Source organism: Leptinotarsa decemlineata, unplaced genomic scaffold (genome assembly GCF_025532065.1).
Source record: "Leptinotarsa decemlineata unplaced genomic scaffold, Ldec_3_MD MMD2_tig00026328_RagTag_RagTag, whole genome shotgun sequence".
NCBI classification, from domain to species: Eukaryota; Metazoa; Arthropoda; class Insecta; order Coleoptera; family Chrysomelidae; genus Leptinotarsa; species Leptinotarsa decemlineata.
The window spans coordinates 33,898,590-33,917,618 of NW_027412688.1; the positions used below are offsets into that span (position 1 = coordinate 33,898,590).

Here is a 19,029-nt window from a genome sequence, read left to right on the forward strand (position 1 = left end):
TACTGGAGTTTTTTCCCAACACCACACCGTTATTTTAACACCTAGTCACGTGTTTCGACCACCAAGTGATCATCTTCAAGAGGAAGATCAAACTGAATATACTAACAATGTTATCCCCATTCATACCATTTATGTACAAAAGGACACATTGTGTACATAAATACACATTGTGTCTAGAAGAGGTATCTATGATATAAATAAGGATAACATTGTAAATATATTTAGTTTGATCTTTCCTTGAAGATGATCACTTGGTGATCGAAACACGTGTCGAGGTGTGAAATAACGGTTTGATGTTGGGACAAACTCCACTAATATTATTTACTCGTACACAGTTTCATGGTCCATGGTTCTCAGTAATTTCTTTAAATCATGAATTTCAACCATTGATCATTCAAAAATGTCGAAAATATTGAGTGTATTACGTTTGTTAAAATATCAGACAATATCAATATCATATAACACTTCCATTTTGAATTTGTGAATTTTGACAACTAGTTTAGGATCCATCGATATTTGGGGCAATCCACAAGTAGTGGTTTTGGATCAATAATAGTCGGTAAGTTTGATACGTTATGATTGTTCCGGTATCTCAGAACAGGTATTCATGATTCAGGTAACAATTTTGTCATTTCAGATATCCAAAGGACATTGACCATATCATTGTATATTTAAGGATTTGTTTGTCATTCTTCATCAGTTTATCTGAGAATGGGTTAATAAATCGAAACCAGTGTTAAGAAATAGGAATTTCAGCAGAAATTGAACAAATGTTATTTTCCTATCCTATATTTATTATGAATTTCTTCAAAATAAACAGGTAATCAATTGAACGAGTTGAACTAGTTTACAAAGACGTAGAAACGTTTTTATCAAGCAAAGCCTTTTTACTTCTGAAATTTTTGGAGGCTTTGAATATTGTTTTCTATATTGGAGACGTTGATATGTTGATCAACACTTCTCTGATAAAAGGTACTTTCATTTGTTTCATTTTGTGAAAAATATCGAACTGAATAAATATCAAACTTTTTTAATTTTATTCAGTGTTTTTTAGCATTTACAATTTGAACTTCTTTCTCTCAGCTTATTTGTAATCTTTTTATCAATATATTAGTTTTAATTTTCATTCTGTTCTGTTCTGTGCTGTTCTTAAGTTCTAGTCTTGACGATTTTTTTCATTTCCAATTCATCTTTCGCAGCGGATTCTAATTGTGTTTGTGTGAATGTATTTCATTGGTATCCATTGCTTCTTTAAGACGGTACTAGACTTTTTAGAGGCCCTTAAGTTCTGGTTATTAATAATAATAATAATAAGGTTTATTCACAGTAAACAACATATAAATACATTTAAAAAAAGTTCATTTGAAAATACAGTAACTCAATAAATTAGGATAAGTGGTGAATAAACACGGAAAAAACACAGAAGTAGCTGCAAAAGCTACTTGAATATGTTGATTATTATTGATTATTTCATACAAAATTTCAGATTATTCAGTTTTTTTTTTAAATACAACCAAATTCCCCACGCTTTCATTTGAGTTGAACCTATCAACCAGATGATCATCCAAGAATCATACGATATTTCTGAATCACAACAATGTGAAACAAGTGATGCGTTGAATATCGATTTCAATTTTTCATTTTGTGGAATAATGACTCCTACTTTTTTTTCAGCAGGACTATTTCATGGTGTGCTGACTCTTCTTCCTCGACGATAATCAAAAATAGTTCCATTTGTCAATTAATGTTTTTTTCAATAATAGAATTCATTTCGTTTCGAATTTCATCAAGCTATTAAACATTTATCGATATCCATAAATTTTACCATTATATCAAAACTAGGATACATTAACATCAAATCCACTATCTAATCGAGTCGCGAACAACAATATTTTCCAATCATTGCGCGTAATTGATATTTTCAACAATATTACATGAATCGTTAGCTAGTTCAGCCAAGCGATAAACTAAAATACTCTCTTTCATTCGACATTCATGAGTGCATTTGCTTGTTTGTGTACATTTATTTCTGAAATTGCACATCGTGAATTCCATATGGTGAATGCCTCTAAAAATGGAGTAAGTTTGTGCCATTTATTTTCGCAACTGACGTCATTGAACTCATTTTGGGGAAAACTTAGTATTTATTCATAGCCTTCATATTCTCCGTTTTCTGGTTTCGCCGATGACAAGAAATGAATTTATATACGCTTTACTTCCACGACAACTCTCCAACAATTTCGTAAATAATTTTAATAGTGATTTATGGCAGATTTACTTGTAGAAGTTCAGGTGAGTTGTTCAGAACCCGAATAATGTAGATATATGAGAATGTTTTCAACACATTTGTTATTGTTATTGGGGAGAATTTGGAACTTGGCAAGTGAACTCGGATGTAACCCACTGATCAATAAAAATGTATGAAAGTGAAATACAGGGTGTTTAGTTATCATGCGGCAAGGGACTATTCCTGGGATAGGATTCCTTAGGATATTCTGTCCTTCGATGATTTCTGATAGGCCACTTTGTTTCGAAGATACGGTGCCGAAAATTTCGACAATAACAAGATTGGTAATTTAAAAATCATAAACGTAGCAGGAATAAAAGTATAGCGTGCTACACTGGACCTACCAAGTAATAAAAAATCTAACAATTCCGTTGGTACCTATCAACAACATTCCGATTACTACACACGGCTGCAGACATTCAATTTGAATAGTATGTCTCGTAAGTAGTGATCATTTATTTGTATATGTCGAATAGTTTGGAACCGATTGACTGTGTCTATTTAAAGTGTATTTTCTGTGTTCGATTTTGGAAGTCTTGTTGGTGTAGTCCTCTATCATGAATGGCTATAGTAACGCAGAGATGGCTGACATGCATTTCATTTCTGGACTTGCTGATGGCAATTCATCAGAAGCTAGGCGGCTGTATCTGTCTGTATCTGTAGAGTAGGGAGGGTGAGTGTAAGCCCACGCACTTAGGCCACATGTGACCCATTGTACATCCTCCCAAGGAGTTGTCCTCCTAGGTCGTCGTCCATCCTGTCCTTTCCAGGAAGGTGGACAGGTCGCTGGGAGACATCTCCTTCATATCGGCAGGTGTAGGCCAAGACTCGCCGAACACACACTCTCTTATTGACGATAACTCTGGGCACTCGCACAGGACATGCCTGACAGTCTCATCTTCCTGTTCACACAACCTGCATAGAGGTGTGTCCACTAGCCCCATATTATGTAGGTGTTTCCTTAGCTGACAGTGGCCAGTCAGAAATCCTACTGTATGGCGTAGATTTTTCCTGGTCATCGTCAGATATTTCTTCGGCGCCAGCTTCCCAGGGTCGCCCAAGGTGATCCTGGCAAGATTACATCCTTTGATTTCATCCCATCTCTTTAAAGATTGAGCATGGGTGTAACATTTGACTAGTTCCGCAATTGTCGAAGTCATCAGGCCGTGGGTGCCACTTGGTCCTAAAATTCTTAGTCCAGCCGCTTCCTTGGCTAAAGAGTCGGCAATGCGATTACCTTTACTCCTTTCGTGCCCTTTAATCCACCTCAGGAGAATGTTATTATCTACCGAGGCTTTTAGGCGGTTGTATAGTGAACGATTTCTTGATCGTAATGTGCCTAATAAAAGAACCTTTCAAAGTATACATCAACGACTTCGTGAAACAGGAGCATTGAAGCGAAATGGAGGTCCAGGAAGGCCAATGACAGTAAGAACGGTAAAAGTGAAAGAAAATGTGCTGGCTATAATAGAAGAAGATCCAGGTTCCTCTACTCGAAAAATTTGGAACATTCTTAGAGATTATTCGTTGTATTCTCACCACATAAAACGAGTTCAATCACTTCTTTCTGCAGATTTTCTTCCACGTATTGTCAATAGCTTTTCCACATATTGATTCAAATCCATCAACTACTGACGCTCATTCTTTTCACCGATGGAGCCAGTTTCTCAATAAATGCCCTGAGGAATTTCCACAATAACCATGTTCGAGCTGAAGAAAATTCACATGTGGGGATTGAAGATCGCTTTCAACATCAGTTCTCGTTTAAAAATTTGGGTGGAAATTGTAGGTAACTTCCTAATTGGACCGGTATTTCTGCCAGGAAGACTTACCGGCGAGGTATACCGCAACTTTTTGAAACAAACACCACCTCAGTTTCTGGAGGATGTACCATTGGTTACAAGAAATGCAATGTGGTTTGTGCACGATGGTGCACCAGCGCATTTTAGCATATTGGCTTGAGAGTTTTTAACAGTAACATACAAAGATCGCTGGATTGGTCAAGGTGGACCTCACTTACGACCTGCTCGATCACCCGACTCAAACCCCCTGGATTATTTCCTATTGGGCCACCCGAAGTCATCAGTTTATACTACTCCAGTGGAAGATGTGGTAGATTTGAGAAATCGGATAATTGCTGGGTGTAACGCAATCTGAAACGATCCTGGTGGTTCTGAAAGAGTTCGGTCGATGAGGGAAGATTGGATTCTTGCATCCAACAGTTTTTGTAGATTAAGAAATAATACATGTAATTTTTGGTAATACATTGTTATTTTCGAAATTCTTTTTTAATCTATATCTTCGAAACATAGCGCTCTATCAAAAATCATTAGACATTAGGACAAAATATCTTTAGAATAGTCCAAGGAATATTCCTTTGAATTTTTGCCGCATGTTCAATAAACATCCGGTATAAAGAAATAGTTCTGGTGAGTACGGCCAAAAAAATCAGGTCACTGTTGATACTGATTCATTCTGATGACCGTGAATATAATAAGGTTTTTACCCATGTTCAAAGGAACTGCATGCATATTATATCTATTCGAGATCAACGGTATCAGTAATTGATTTCTCACGAAAGTAACTATTATAGAAGATGAATCAACTTCCCTTTGACGTTCTACAGTGAAAAATTTTTTTGTTGTTGAGTGCCTCAAATGCATGAAAACTGAATTTTTTTTTGTTATAGTGTTGATACTCAACTGTTTATTGATTTAGATACGAAAGATGTCCAATATGCCAAAAATAGCATGGATAGGTAATTATATGATATCTTTGTTTGATATTTGTTAAAAACACCGTTTGAGAACAAAAATACCACCTGTCAAGGCAAGTTTCGCTAATCAATTGAGCATCTTCAGGAGATTTCCTACTGAGATTTCTACGTTTCATCTCCAACCCAACTTTTGATATTCCAGACCGAAAAATAATAATAATGAAATTGATAATGGTCTTCATTGGGTGAAGACCTCTTGGTTGTAATACCAAGAGGCGAGGTTCAAAACTGCAGTGTAGAACACTACAGATTTGTTATACCACTCAAACTCCACAGCCAGCAACGAGAACTGGCAACAAAAATATAACAAATACAAAAAAAATAAAGAAATAAATACATTGTAAACCTGATATCGATCAGCATTCGAATAACAACAAAAAAGAAATATAATATACATGTGGATAAATTATTGAGTAGTCAAGTTTGTTTACCTTTTTTTTTTCAACTTTTAATTCCTTAAAATTAGAGTACAGAGTATCGTATGTTAACATATCGCTCTTTAGAATAAATTTTGAAATCGACCGCAGTAGCCTAAGCAAAATTGACTCTCCTTGAGGCACCCCTATTTTCACTATTGAGTCCGTACTTACGTCATTCCTAATTTTTACGCTCTGGACTCTATTTGTTAAGTAATTGGACATAAGAATTTGTGGGAGACCACGAATACCGTAGTGACTCAATTTGTTTAGTAGAATTTTGTGTGATACTGTGTCAAAAGCCTTAGCAAGGTCTGGAAAAACTGCTATGTATTTCGATGATTTGTCCAGGGCCTCGACTGTTTGCTCTAGAAAATCAATTACTGCGTTTTCAGTGTTTGAATTTTGGATGAAACCATACTGCCCGTCAGTAATGACGTTATGTCTGCGAAAAACTTCCGTCAATATTTTTTTAACTACTTGTTAGAAGATTTTTGCCAGATTGTTGATGACGAATTTCGGCCTGTAGTTATTTATTTGACAACGGTTACCTGTCTTAAAAATTGGAATGATGAGTGAATATTTCCATTGTTTTGGATTGTTTCCACTTGTAAGACATGAATTAATTATATGAATTGATGGGTGTGTTATGTATTCATGTATAGTGTCATTATTTTTCGAGTTTGAAAGCCGTGGATTTTTGGAATTTTTTCCTGACGTTTCGCTGGCGCGAGTGGCTAGCTTCTTCAGAGGTGTAACCATTATGCTTGCTGTCCGATGACTAAAAGTTAGTCATCCATATTGAGATTGTTTCTTCTACGTACCCCAAGAATAAGGCGAAAGCAGGAGTTTAGAATCTTTTGGAATCTTTTCTTATTCCTAATTGTGAGGATTGGTCCATAGAGTACCTACATCTGCATAGTTCAAAGATGAAAGAACGAGACTGTCATATAGAGTAATTCTTGTGTTTTCAGGAAGAAATTTTCGATTTCCTTAAATCAGCTTGAGTGAGAGGTAAGCTTTCTGGATCAGTTTATTCACATGGGAGTCAAATCAGAGATCACTATCTATAGCCACCCCAAGACTTTTTGCTTCCTTCACAATTTTCAATCCATTAGAGCCTATACTAATAATGAGTTGTTGTTCTAAATATTGAGTTGTTGTTTTAATGATAACATATTTTAAATCTGTTATGGTTGTGATACACGAGTGTATATTCATCTAGGTATGAAAGAAACCAATATGCCGAAAATTTCACATAGTGATTTGAGGTCAAAAAACATAATTTTTATTCGAATCCCAATACGCCACAGCTACTATAAGTAAATGATGGGAAATTATCAATCGTAGATTTCATAAAAAAAATGAGTTCATTATGATTCTGATTTGAAATGCCATTCAAATTGGAATCGGAGTATCTATAAATATTTTGATATGCTGATAGTTCTCTACCCACAGAAAGTATTTTTTGCCATTCAATCATATCAATGCAGTTTTTATTAGCAAACTCCTCAACATTTTCATGCTTCAACTAATATAACTCGGTACTCGTATATGAATGAATAAAATCGATGAAAATCGGATTGAAAATCAAATTCATGTTGTAAGTATATCACTCATCTGCAGGTATCAAAAGTTATCATTAGTCAGTTTAGTTTCAGTTATTTTTTGAAAAGATCACAAATTTATTCGTATCTTTGTGACAAGTAATTTCATCACAAATGTACTTTTTTGAGATATAGTACGTAATCAATTCGCTTTTCAAAAGTCTTTCAGAAATGTATTCATTCATAATATAATATATTCGAAATAATTTCACTATTGTTCAATTCAATTTTGTACTACCTACATTTTTGTTTCTGTGCATTTTTCTTCTGGTTCACTACAAATTTTGAAACTTTTTAACAGCTTCCTCCACATATGTTTCATTTTCATTAACTATCAGAAGTAAGAATCAATTAATGGAAAAAATGGTCTACATAATTCTCAGTATTTTTAAGATGTGATGTGGCTTATGGTGAATCAAAAATTTCCTTCTATTTTGTATCGTAATAGTAGCCATGTGTTCTAAAAATAACTTTTGCATTCACCTATCTGTCTTCTTCTTCTCAGTATCTAACTCTCTGTAGGTTTGTTGCAGCTTGTCAGTCAATATTTCTAAGTTTCTGGTTAATTTGTAATCAGCTTCGAACTGCTCTGACATAAGCACTAGATCCCTCGTAGCGTCATGAAGCGGAATGTCACTGATGTATAAACCTCTCCTGAAAATAAAATAGTTTTTCGGTACTTTGACTACAGTGTCACTGAGTAATCATTACTCAATGATGAGAAATACCCTACTAACTACTGATATTTATGTAACAATCTCAATAATGTAGTGGAATAAGTGATATCTGTTTAAAATCTGTTCAAAATCTGTTTTTCCGTTAACCAGCTGTCGCACCCCTACAAACGACAACCCTCAGAAGTCGATACTTGTGCGAGCTGAGGATTAACGAGTTATTAACTCGTGATTAACGTGTGATTCCTAATACGGGATTCCCCGTGTTAGGAGTCACACACACGTTAATGTGATGAATGTTTTAAATCATTCGAAATTTCAACACTTTACTATTTTGCCACTAATTTTATCAGAAAACTTTTATGGAAGCACAATTGCTAAAAACTATCATTGGCTAACAATAAATACTCTCATCACACTAACCTGGTAAGGTCATCCAAATTCATTACACTGGGATAACAGAGAAATACAATTAGGTCAGTCTCAGGAACATACAGCATTTGTCCCTTCAGACGCAGAAACCGATATTCTGCAGGAGCATTCACTTGCATAACTCCTGCACGAGTTTTGAGTACATAAATAGTGTTGATGTGGGACAGAATATTCTCAAAAGTGAGGTCCAAGTGAGGTCTCACCTGAAACAAACTTAGTCAAATGATTGAGATCATGCAGAATGACAGATGGATAATTAGAAACTACTTCAACTGTTATCCTAACTTGTGAATTAGAAAAACAAATGTAATGAAATAAAATAATTTTTCAACTTCAACTATCAATTAGGAGTGCAGAGTGAGCAGTTATAATTCGAAGTCTCAGAAAGGACTGACCGTCGAGCTACCTGTTCCCTGGTATTAATAATTTCAGAGGGTAATGGGGGTAATGGCGAGAATAGAGGAGAGGATGATGACAAAGATGGAGGTGGAACCAGCAGTGGGGACGGTGGTATGTAGCGATGGTGGACTGTCTATGCAAATGTTTATTCCTGATTGGTTTTCAAGTTTGCTGGGTCGTTCTGAGTGGTCCGTACCCTTTCTAGGTTTTTCTGTTTGTTCTACGTTGTTTACAGGTATTTTACTGGTGAAATGTCGATTGGAGTTGTATTCTAGTCCATTTCTGGCGTAAAGGGCAGTGTTTGTTTTGAATTCATAAAAATCAAATTACACCTACGGATTTCATGAATGAATTAAATTCATTTGTCTCACCGTATCAAGAATATCAGTTATTTTGCAGTTGGTTGCATTCACTTTTGGTATCACACGAGCTACGGAAAATCCTGTTTGAACAATTTTCAAGTTCCTGTCGAACATAATGTGGAAAGGAAACACTCTGCAGAAAGTTGCTGGACTCACTTTCGGCTCTGAAAAAATTAGCAAATAAATTGTCTAGCTGTCATAAGAATGTAGAAAATAAAACTTAGATAATAATCAAAGTACACATCTGGGTTTTGAGAGGAAGAAATAATTGTCAAGAAAACAAAGCTATTATTTTACTATAATAAGGAATAGTAAAAGCGCATGAAATCGAATGATTATTTATCAATATTAATTACTTCCTAGTCTCACGATATGAACAACCTGGCTGAGAGAAATGTTCCTTTCTTCGTGAGAGTTAGATTTTATAGCGATAGAAATATGTAATAGATATTACAGAAATTATAGGTTGATAACTTTTTGATGTTAACAATGCCTGCGGCCTTCAGAGTTGGTAATTGAGCAAAAGCAAATTTTTTATAATGAATTCCCTAGCTCATAGTGTGTTGTTTCGAAACGAACCATCTCAATATTTTAGTGAAATTGCAATAAAAACTATTTTTTCCATGAGTAGTAAAAGTTCATACTCACCGAGTGACAAAGTTTCAATTTCGTCTATTTCGGGAAGTTGGGACTTTCCAGGTCCGGACTTTTCTGTGATGAGAAATTGGACGTGATCACACTCTTCCTTAGATTTCAGTAATTCTACTTCAACCTCTGTGTTGTGGAGTTTGCTAGCGACCGTCTGAAAAACCAAGAATGAAATTCTATAACTGGGAAATGCAGGTTAATTGCGCTGATCAGAAGATACGATTTCAACTATATACTTTTTACATAGTGCATTCCATTCAAACTGAGCCACCCCAAATCAGTCAAAATCAACTTGTTGTAAGCGATCTCGGCAGGTTGGCTGTTCTTGTTTATCTTTCACTGTCTGAACCACTGTACATGCTGTTTTTGGCGAGTGCGTTGGCTTGGGATGTGGAGGTTGAGCAAATCGGTCATCGGATGCCTGCTTCCACGTAGCCCCGCTGGATATGTGGTTCTGTTATTCCCTAACTGAATGGCATCCCAACGATGGCTTAATCCTAAGGTGTGTGTATCCGTGCCGAAAGGATGAATGACACTGAGCCTATTAGCTGCCTCTACGGAACCTTCGAGATACCTGGCGCCCTCTCGTCGTAGCATGGCCTTGTCAAGGTAATGCAGGGATCTGCCGTGATTGACCTGCTTTCTCTATCTACTCGTGGGACATTATTGGACAAAGTGGATGTAGAGCTCACGACTTCATCTAACCTCCCTGTAAATTTAGATCAGTTGCGAGAGCTTCTCAACTCCTGATCCAATAACTGAACCTAAAAAAAAGGTTTGTTGATGCAGCCAGGAAACGACTGACTCGTCTCCTCAATAGCGGGGTACCGTATGAAACCGCCTTGCACCCTTGCACCAAACTATTGAGCGGCGTACGCAGAATCTGTCTCAGGTGGAGAAACAAAACCCCAAAGAGCAGGTTAGCAAACGTTTGCGCTCAATGAAGATTCACCAAAACCAGAGGCGAAAAAGGCCTGCAACGGTTGATTCTAAGGCATCGTCAGGTGTAGCTGACGTGCAAAAACCCTCATATGGGAAGGTTGTCGCGGGTATCAAGGTAGGAATCTGGCACCTTAACTATTCGACTATCGGCTCCATTAAGAAGCTGGGTTCATATGGTCGAGTGAGAATAGGTGTGAGCCACAATAAACCCTTGCGGGTTGCGGTGGAGGATCGGATAGACCCACTCACTTTGGACCTAACCTAAGGCATCCTCTCCTCCTAACAACTTACCTGCTGGAAATTTAAAATAATAGTCGAGTGACACCTCATTTGAAAGGTCTTTCAATTTCATATCCAATGCTGTGATATTTTTGACATTACAATGATTTACAAATAAAACTGAATTGCGTCTTTATTCCGAACTGATCAGTTCAATTAAGCACTATCAACTTACATAAAATGATATAAAGGAGCTCCTGTAAACTATCCGTCCGTAAACTATCTAGAATAGTTGGCTATGTCTCGTAGACTTTTCATTTCAACCATCTCGTACAAAAATTCTCTGTAGAGGTAAATCAGGGGATCTAGATGGCTATTCTGTAGAACATCTTCCAATCTATAGATCAACTGTTTTCAATATGAAGAGACCTGTTGGATCTTCAGGTCAAAGGAATGTAGGGATTCCTTTGACTTGAAGAAACTGCAGGTCTCTTCATATTGAAAACAGATGATTTAATAAAAAATATCCATCATATTGGTTTTGTCAAATTTGAAGCTACAACCCACACAGTTCAGAATTATTACAGACCTTATACTATTCGGGAGGGTTGTGAAGGATATTCTCATTCCAAAGACGTACTAGGTATAAAAGCAAATACTTTGTACAAAATTCTTTGCCTCATTCATATTGTGAAATCGCATTAGTTTCTAGTTTTGATCTTCCTCTTTAAAGATGATCACTTGGTGATCGAAACACGTGTCGAGGTGTTGAAAATAACGATTTGGTGTTGGGAAAAACTCCAGTAATATTGCGAAATCATGGCGATCAATGGCACATTTTACAGCAAAACATTTGTTGCAATTTTCATACTTTTTAGAAATTTGCATTTTCATCTTTATATTCACCATTTTTACATTTCTTGCATTTTCATTTTTACATATTACCAATTTACATTCTTACATTATTATATTACTACATGAATTGTCAAATCCATTTTAATCTCACTGTTCTGATTTATAATGTGAATATTGTGAATAAAACAGTAATACCCACGCACAGGGTGTTCTTTGTGTGTTTCCTGAATTTGTTCAGATTGTTCACATTGATATTGACTGATCTTGAGGCCAAAGTAATGTAGGGATTCTCTTGACCTGAAGAAACAACAGGTCTATTCATATTGAAAACAGTTGGTTTAATAAAAAATATCCTTCCTATCGAATCTGCCAAATTTGAAGCTACAACCCACACAGTTCAGAATTATTACAGACCTTATACTTTTCAGGAGGGTTGTGAAGGATATTCTCATTCCAAAGGTATACTAGGATCCGCAAGAAAATTCGACTATATAGTTACCTGTATATGTTATTATATTTGAATTGATATATTAATATTTGTATGACATTTATATATTGAATACAGATGTTACACATCCGAATTTTAGCATTTTTATTGTGGTAGTTATTTTATTCATGAAAAACAGTTAATTTCATACTTCTAATCAGAGATAGCATCACTTTGTCAATGGGAGTAGAGCCTTATTGATAATGAAGCGCAGTTTATATTAAGAGAATGAAAAAGTTTCATCATGTTGTTATTGCCACATTAACCTGTTTGAACATAAAATATGGAACAAAACAATGGAATCAGTTGAATAATTTTGAAAATCCATAAATGAATGTCCTGGGAAATGGATAATTGAATTTTGTGTATTTTAGCGTAGTACGATCGGCAGCTGACGTCATCCAACCCAAACGGCATCTTAACTATAAAATATTTGGAAGAGTATTTTCACAACACGAGCAAAGCAAGTAACTGCAAAGAAGCAGGTACGAAGACCACTTACAGAATATGAACATCGTCGTTTGGGTCAGATGACGTCACTCGTCAGACGAAATTATTATTGCAGGCGCAACTTCAACTGCCTTGTAAATATGTTTTCATAATTCGTTCACAGTTATATTCTTTTTCACCAAAATTTTCATAAATTGAAGAACTGAAAACTTACCATTATCAAACAATCAAAACTTTCCAAAAATTAGTTCAAATGTTGTCATTCACAGAACGGAGTATTTTGTGAACCTACCTTAGTAAAAGTCACATAATAATTTTATATGCAAACTTCTCACCTTCACAATTCCAATAACAATATGCTCGAGTCCGGGCCTGTCCGAATAATAATGTAACACCAGAGCGCCATCTTCCGGTCTCTCGGTGCACCGGAAGGAAGGAGCCTTCATTCCGGGATACAGCGTTCCTAAGTGGTCGTGAAGAGCATCCAGATTCTGTGGTTGAACGAGAAAACAAGGTAGTATTATTAACGGAACTGCTAACTGCCAGCGTTAGGCAACTGGAAAATGGCGGTTTTAGCTGATTCGCGCTTTGTTTGTTGCCTAATGACTAGGATAGTGAGGACATTAAAGGATTCGCAGGGTCTATCGGTTCATCTGGGATGATATCTTTGCAGGATTATCGGGGGTAATTGAGCCATTCACGGAGACTATTGTCCTGGGTAGTCCAGCAAATATTTGTGGTGCTAATAATCAAAGAAACTGATTGAAAGGATGTTGAGAAAGACAAACATATTATTGCAAAAATCAATGTGTTCATTGATTGAAAGATAATTAATTACGAGGATTCTTGACTTTTCTGGGTTTTCGACACTCCAAAATCTGATAAATGAATGAATTAGAAGAAACTGAAAAGATATACCGAAAAAATTCTGCTTAGTATAAACTTCAGAAGAACTTTTTTTTTTTTATCCAAATAGTCATTCGTAATTTGCCAGATTCATGGATTCATGGATTTCATCTATCAAACTTGTTTTTTTATAAATGTTTGAAATTATGGAAAGCGCTTAAATGTTTGAGTCGACTTAAAATCAAGATTGGTGCCCTTTTTATGCTTATTTAGTCTATGGAACAATTTTCGATATATTCAAATATTAATTTCTGTTTTCGGAAAATTGTAACGTTTGTCCAATGTAGACTTTTTGACAGTTCTGATTGCATATAGTATGCGAGTGTTTTTATTTTTGGTTGCCTTTATTCTTCAATGTGAGGAAGTGGTATTTTCAAGAATAATATGCCCTTTATGTCTTACTTTTATGACATGAGTTTTTATCGTTTTTGTGATGTTTTCTGGCTTGTAAATCAAATTTTGATTTCGAAATTTGATTCCAATAAGAAAATATTTGTTCTGCGAAGATTCTGTTGATTAGGATAGTTATTTTGAATAACCGCTTTCTTAGCTTGTTTTATTCCTAGTTGTTCTGGACTCGGGTTTGGATGATGAAATTATTATAGTTGCAAAGTCTATGATAACCGTTGTTTTGAGATAGAGATGAGAGTGATTTGAAATTGAGATATCTACCGGAAATAGTATATTATATATCTAGGGTGAGAAGTGAGCTATTATTAATCGAGCATTTTTATATCCTGAGGCGCGTAGCGCTGAGGGATATGATCTGTTCTGTTTAAAATAAATCTGTTTTTCCGTTAACCAGCTGTCGCACCCCTACGAACGACAACCCTCAAAAGTCGAAACTTGTGCGAGCTAAGGATTAACGAGGTCTTACCTTTTAACGTGTGATTCCTAACACGATTCCTAATGTGCGAGGTAAATAATAGCTTTCTCAGCCGAGATATATATAGAATTTTTTTCACTATTAACATTGATATATTAACAATTTTAATTTTGGAATTAGTAATTTTCTAACAATTTGTTGAATATATCGGAAAATCAAGTGGAGTGGAGCGTGTTTCTAATCAGACTGGCTTTATTTATGTAAAAATTTGGCATATGTCAAATTTTGATATGAATCTAGGAAATATCTCATTGCATTTTTGATATATTTCAATGTTCCACTTCTCTCATCGCTTCTGTATGTTCAGAACTTAGAATTTCTCAATTCTGCATTATAGTGAGAAAAACATTTCCTTGGTTATATGATAACCCAAGGCAGCTATGAATTGTTGCATGTCAAATTGAAACGGTACAGTTTCCATGTTGAATACGCGATGTCGATGATAAGCGTGCAACATCTACTTAGGCCAGGAAAACGTTTGCCGACGTTTCCATGACAACCAAACACTGTACAATGATTATTATTGCTGTCAGTTTGCCAAATGCGGTTTCAATTCAAATTTAGATGCCATTTTAAGGAAGTTTGAAGATCTATATAAGTAAAACTTCAATATAATTAATTGAAAAATGGGTGAAAATTCAAGTGACGATGATTTAGAAATGATGTGTACCCCGCCTGATTTGTCACAATTGTACATACAATTAATTATAATTTCAAATAATTTACAATGTTCAATTTCCTTCTTATAGTTGATAATTAAGTTAAAAAAAGTTTCTGTGAATATCTTTAAAATTATAAAATTGTTTTCGTTATTTACCTAGGTATTTTTTCATTATCATTATCTACCAAGGGTGAGAAATATTAATTCTCGTTAAGGGAATAGAGTAAATAATAGCAATTTCTCAGGTTAGTAGTGAAACAGTATCTTTTATATACCACTGGATTTTAATGATCCCACTTATTCGGTGTGGAGTTGAATCCGAAAAGTTGATTTTATTATCTTTCTCTAGTTCAACATGAAATTCAGTTTTAGATGATGAAAATGGACTTTGCTTTTTGTATATTCAACTCTAATGCAATTTATGCTATGACGTCATCAAAAATGAAAGCGACAACATTAAGTCAGGAAGTTGTGACGTTCTATGGTAGTTCTATCCTCTTTAGAAAATTTGACAGAAGCAAAAAATAAGGGCACTCAGAAACTCTATTCCACATAAAAGTTGGTACTCCAGAAGAAAGAGTTCTCAAACAGTGAAGTTCGAGGTGTACTGAGTTGAACCTCAAAACGATGGGCAGCCACAGTCCGTCGCGTATTTCTGATATGTACCGCTCTTGGTGGAATAAAATGTGCCAAGTCATTTTATTTCCCGTGAAAGTACTAAAGAACACCATTCTTCAATGTTCCAGACTATTAAGGTTGCAAGTGATGTTCGCTTCTCCCTTCAGGCAGATAGCTCTTTTCTGGATTGAATCCAGCAGCTTCAGGGTATGCTTAGGGTCGGAGCTTCATACATGAGAACGATACTCCAAAGAAGGTCTGATCTGAGCTTTATGAAGCATCAAAAGTTGATGAGGTGTGTACAATTTCCTGGTCCGGAACAGTGGTCCAAGCTTTTAAGAAGCAGCCTTCGCAATTCCAGTGACATGATTCTGCCAAGTCATAATGGGTTTCATTTTAACCCCCAACAAACTTATCGAAGCAATTTCATATGAAATAACAATATATGAGACGTATGCCGATTTAGATGAAACACTTTCAGGAAATGACTATTATATAACTCACTAACCGTTAGAAAATCTCTAGGCGTAGCTCCTAATACTTGCAGTATCTTGTCGTAACCGGAATCTTGGCAAAATTCAAAGAAAGTCTTCCCGAACAATTCCAAAATAGTATTCGCTGGAATATCTGAAAAATATGAATAGATCATATCAGAAATACATACATTGATTCATTCGATAGTATCATAAATATTGAATGCTGACTACGTATGATTTTATTCACGAAACACTCGATTAGAATGATGAGTCTAATAAAAGTAGGTATCCCAAATTATTCTTGCATGTCTAACAACGAAACTTACTTAGAACTTCTACAGCAGCAGATATCAAGTTGTATGTCAATTCATCTTCATAAATTTGACGTACAAGAAACTGTCCTTCCATTTGCACGTCGGCATTTTTCCTGAAAATAAGTTACTTGAAGTATAAAAGTTCAGAAATATAAAGTGCATTCTATTAGTGAAATGACTTCTGACAGTTGTCATATTGCTCAACTGAATAACTCACAATCCTCATGAATAAATATTTTATTGTTTCTGCAACTTTTGTTTCTATTGCTACTGAATCTATCCATGGGGGAAATTCGAAGCCGCTATATCTTTTAAGGTTATGCTTGAAATGCAAAATGATCTTGATGCTTTATAGATTCTTTTACGAAATATACCTGGGAGCTCAGCATATTTTCTATCAAATTTTTAATAACTAAATATATATCTGATATTTATCTGCATATCACATAACATGTTTTCCACAATTCGAATCATGAGAGACGACAAGCAATTCTGAAAGGATGAACACGAAAAAAAAACAATAAAAAAAGTTATCGAAGACTTACTTTTGAATATAAAAAAGTTACGAATAATTTTAGGACTTCATGAACACCATGCTAAATGAGAACATCTGTACCAAGTAGAATAAAAATAATACACATTTGCATGAGAAACCCTGGAATGAGAAACCAAAATCAGAAGGAATCATCTAAACTAACTTTTCTCCTAATTCGGAAGGTCCAAGCATACTCACAACTATGAGCTTTTTCAGCAGATGTCAAAAAATAATGGGCCTTATTATTTTTTCATTGACATAAAAGTGAATTCAAAACAAATATTCATCAACTTCGTTGATGAAACATCAGGAGATTAAGAGTGTATTTCATCTCTTGAAGATGTCAACATGAATGTTGAAACGCTCGTCGAGAAGAGTGATGCAGTTCTGATGTTTGGGTTGGGTATTTGTTTAGGATGTATTCTACGCGAGAAACTCCAGTTCTACTTTTCAACATTGAAGTTACTCATGAACAACTAATCAAATTACATTACTCACACATAAAATATATTACAACAAAGATTTCAGATATGATCCTCAATTATTTTCATAAATATTGAGTGAAGAATTATTCTCCAGTATTGAATGACACAAGAATCACATCATGCCACCACCAGAGGACAAACTCAGCATCGCCCGACTCTGCAAAATGTACTAGTTTGTTGATTTATTTCATTTAGTTAGTCGATTTCTAACATTCACACAGTCAAAACAACCGTTGGGAGCTTATAAAAATAGTAACTTTCTGAACAATAGGTATTTTCATAGAGGACGGTCGATGATATTTTTGGCGCAGCCAGTAGGATAACCAGAAATGAGAAGAATCGATCGCACAGTTTTCGTGTTTACGATTGACTGACTATGTAACACAAAATCAATTTTTTTTAAATCAGTTCTGTGGACTTCAATCCCATGTGGATTATCCAACTTCGGAATCTCCAACCTATCGCAGGCTAAATAGTAAACTATATAGTGAACTATTAGGTATTGGTCCACCATCGTTATTCATAATATTATGGGCATCTGGATGCCCATGAGAGCTTGCCTAATTTATCTTAATGAACTGAACCTATGGAATGGTTTTGTTGCAAAACATGATGGGCGACTGCTGTTTTTCTGGTCTTCCATATTTTCGGCGTGCCAAGTGTTCCATATATCTTATTTTGATATATATATATATATATATATATATATATATATATATATATATATATATATATATATATATATATATATATATATATATGTCTGTCCATGATACTTTGCATCGTAGTCCTTACATTTAATTTCGTAAATTGCAGACTTTTCCGAATTCTCGACTTTGTCCTTTAGATTTCCTGAAAGGCTCTGTAGTATATTACTTGTTTCAAATCTTCATGTAAATTTTCCTCTTGTTCAATCTTCTACTTGGAGATGATCACTTGGTTATCGAAGCACGTATCGAGGTGTTGAAAATAACGGTTTGGTGTTAATAATATCATTTATCAATAAAACCACGGGGAAAACGTTACAATTCAATATGTTTTCTACCTGATATAATCAAACTATTTACTTGTGTGATACTTGTATACTTTTATGTGTGATGAAGTTATTACCTTTGTGATTTCTGATTCAACATTTCGAAAAAGTTGGTGATATCAAAGTCGCTACTCTGTCATAAGACATTTTTTGTTGGAATGTATATTCTATCATCTTTATGTACTCAGGCAATAATTCAGAAAATCACTTTATTTCTATTCAATACCATATGAAATCTCCAATCCCTGTAGGCTACTCTGAGATGAATAAATAAAATATTTATTTATGTGACTTATCTTGGATTGTTTAACTATTTCGTTGGGCAACAAAACATATTCTCTTTGGCCTGTAATCTATGGAACGATATCCGATGTCATGAGTTACATGATCGATGTCTGTTAATAAAACGTAATCACGCTCATAGACTGATTTATATATGAATTCATGTTTGTGCTGTGAATGAAACTATTGTAGTAAACAAGTCTATCAGAAGATTTTAATAACATTTCTGAAAGGAACGGATAACTATTTGTGAAAACAATAGGATGATAGAGGGATCTA

The 19,029-nt window shown here is 35.1% G+C and overlaps 1 protein-coding gene and 1 long non-coding RNA gene across 2 annotated transcripts in view; one reads left to right on the forward strand and one right to left on the reverse strand.

The window, feature by feature from the left end:
• Gycbeta100B (guanylate cyclase soluble subunit beta-1-like) overlaps positions 1-19,029 on the reverse strand; it is a 55,852-nt gene that overhangs the window by 18,276 nt on the left and 18,547 nt on the right. Inside the window, exons 3-9 of the mRNA XM_023161876.2 lie at positions 16,428-16,528; positions 16,134-16,252; positions 12,890-13,045; positions 9,602-9,755; positions 8,963-9,117; positions 8,184-8,395; positions 7,570-7,740 (exon numbers count right to left, since the gene is read on the reverse strand). Of these exons, the coding sequence (XP_023017644.2) occupies positions 7,570-7,740; positions 8,184-8,395; positions 8,963-9,117; positions 9,602-9,755; positions 12,890-13,045; positions 16,134-16,252; positions 16,428-16,528 (1,068 nt within the window). The remainder of the gene's footprint in view (positions 1-7,569; positions 7,741-8,183; positions 8,396-8,962; positions 9,118-9,601; positions 9,756-12,889; positions 13,046-16,133; positions 16,253-16,427; positions 16,529-19,029) is intronic.
• Positions 1,925-12,198, forward strand: LOC111506704 (uncharacterized). Its single transcript, XR_002722292.2, has 2 exons — positions 1,925-2,292; positions 12,046-12,198. It is a non-coding gene; the product is annotated as an uncharacterized lncRNA (long non-coding RNA).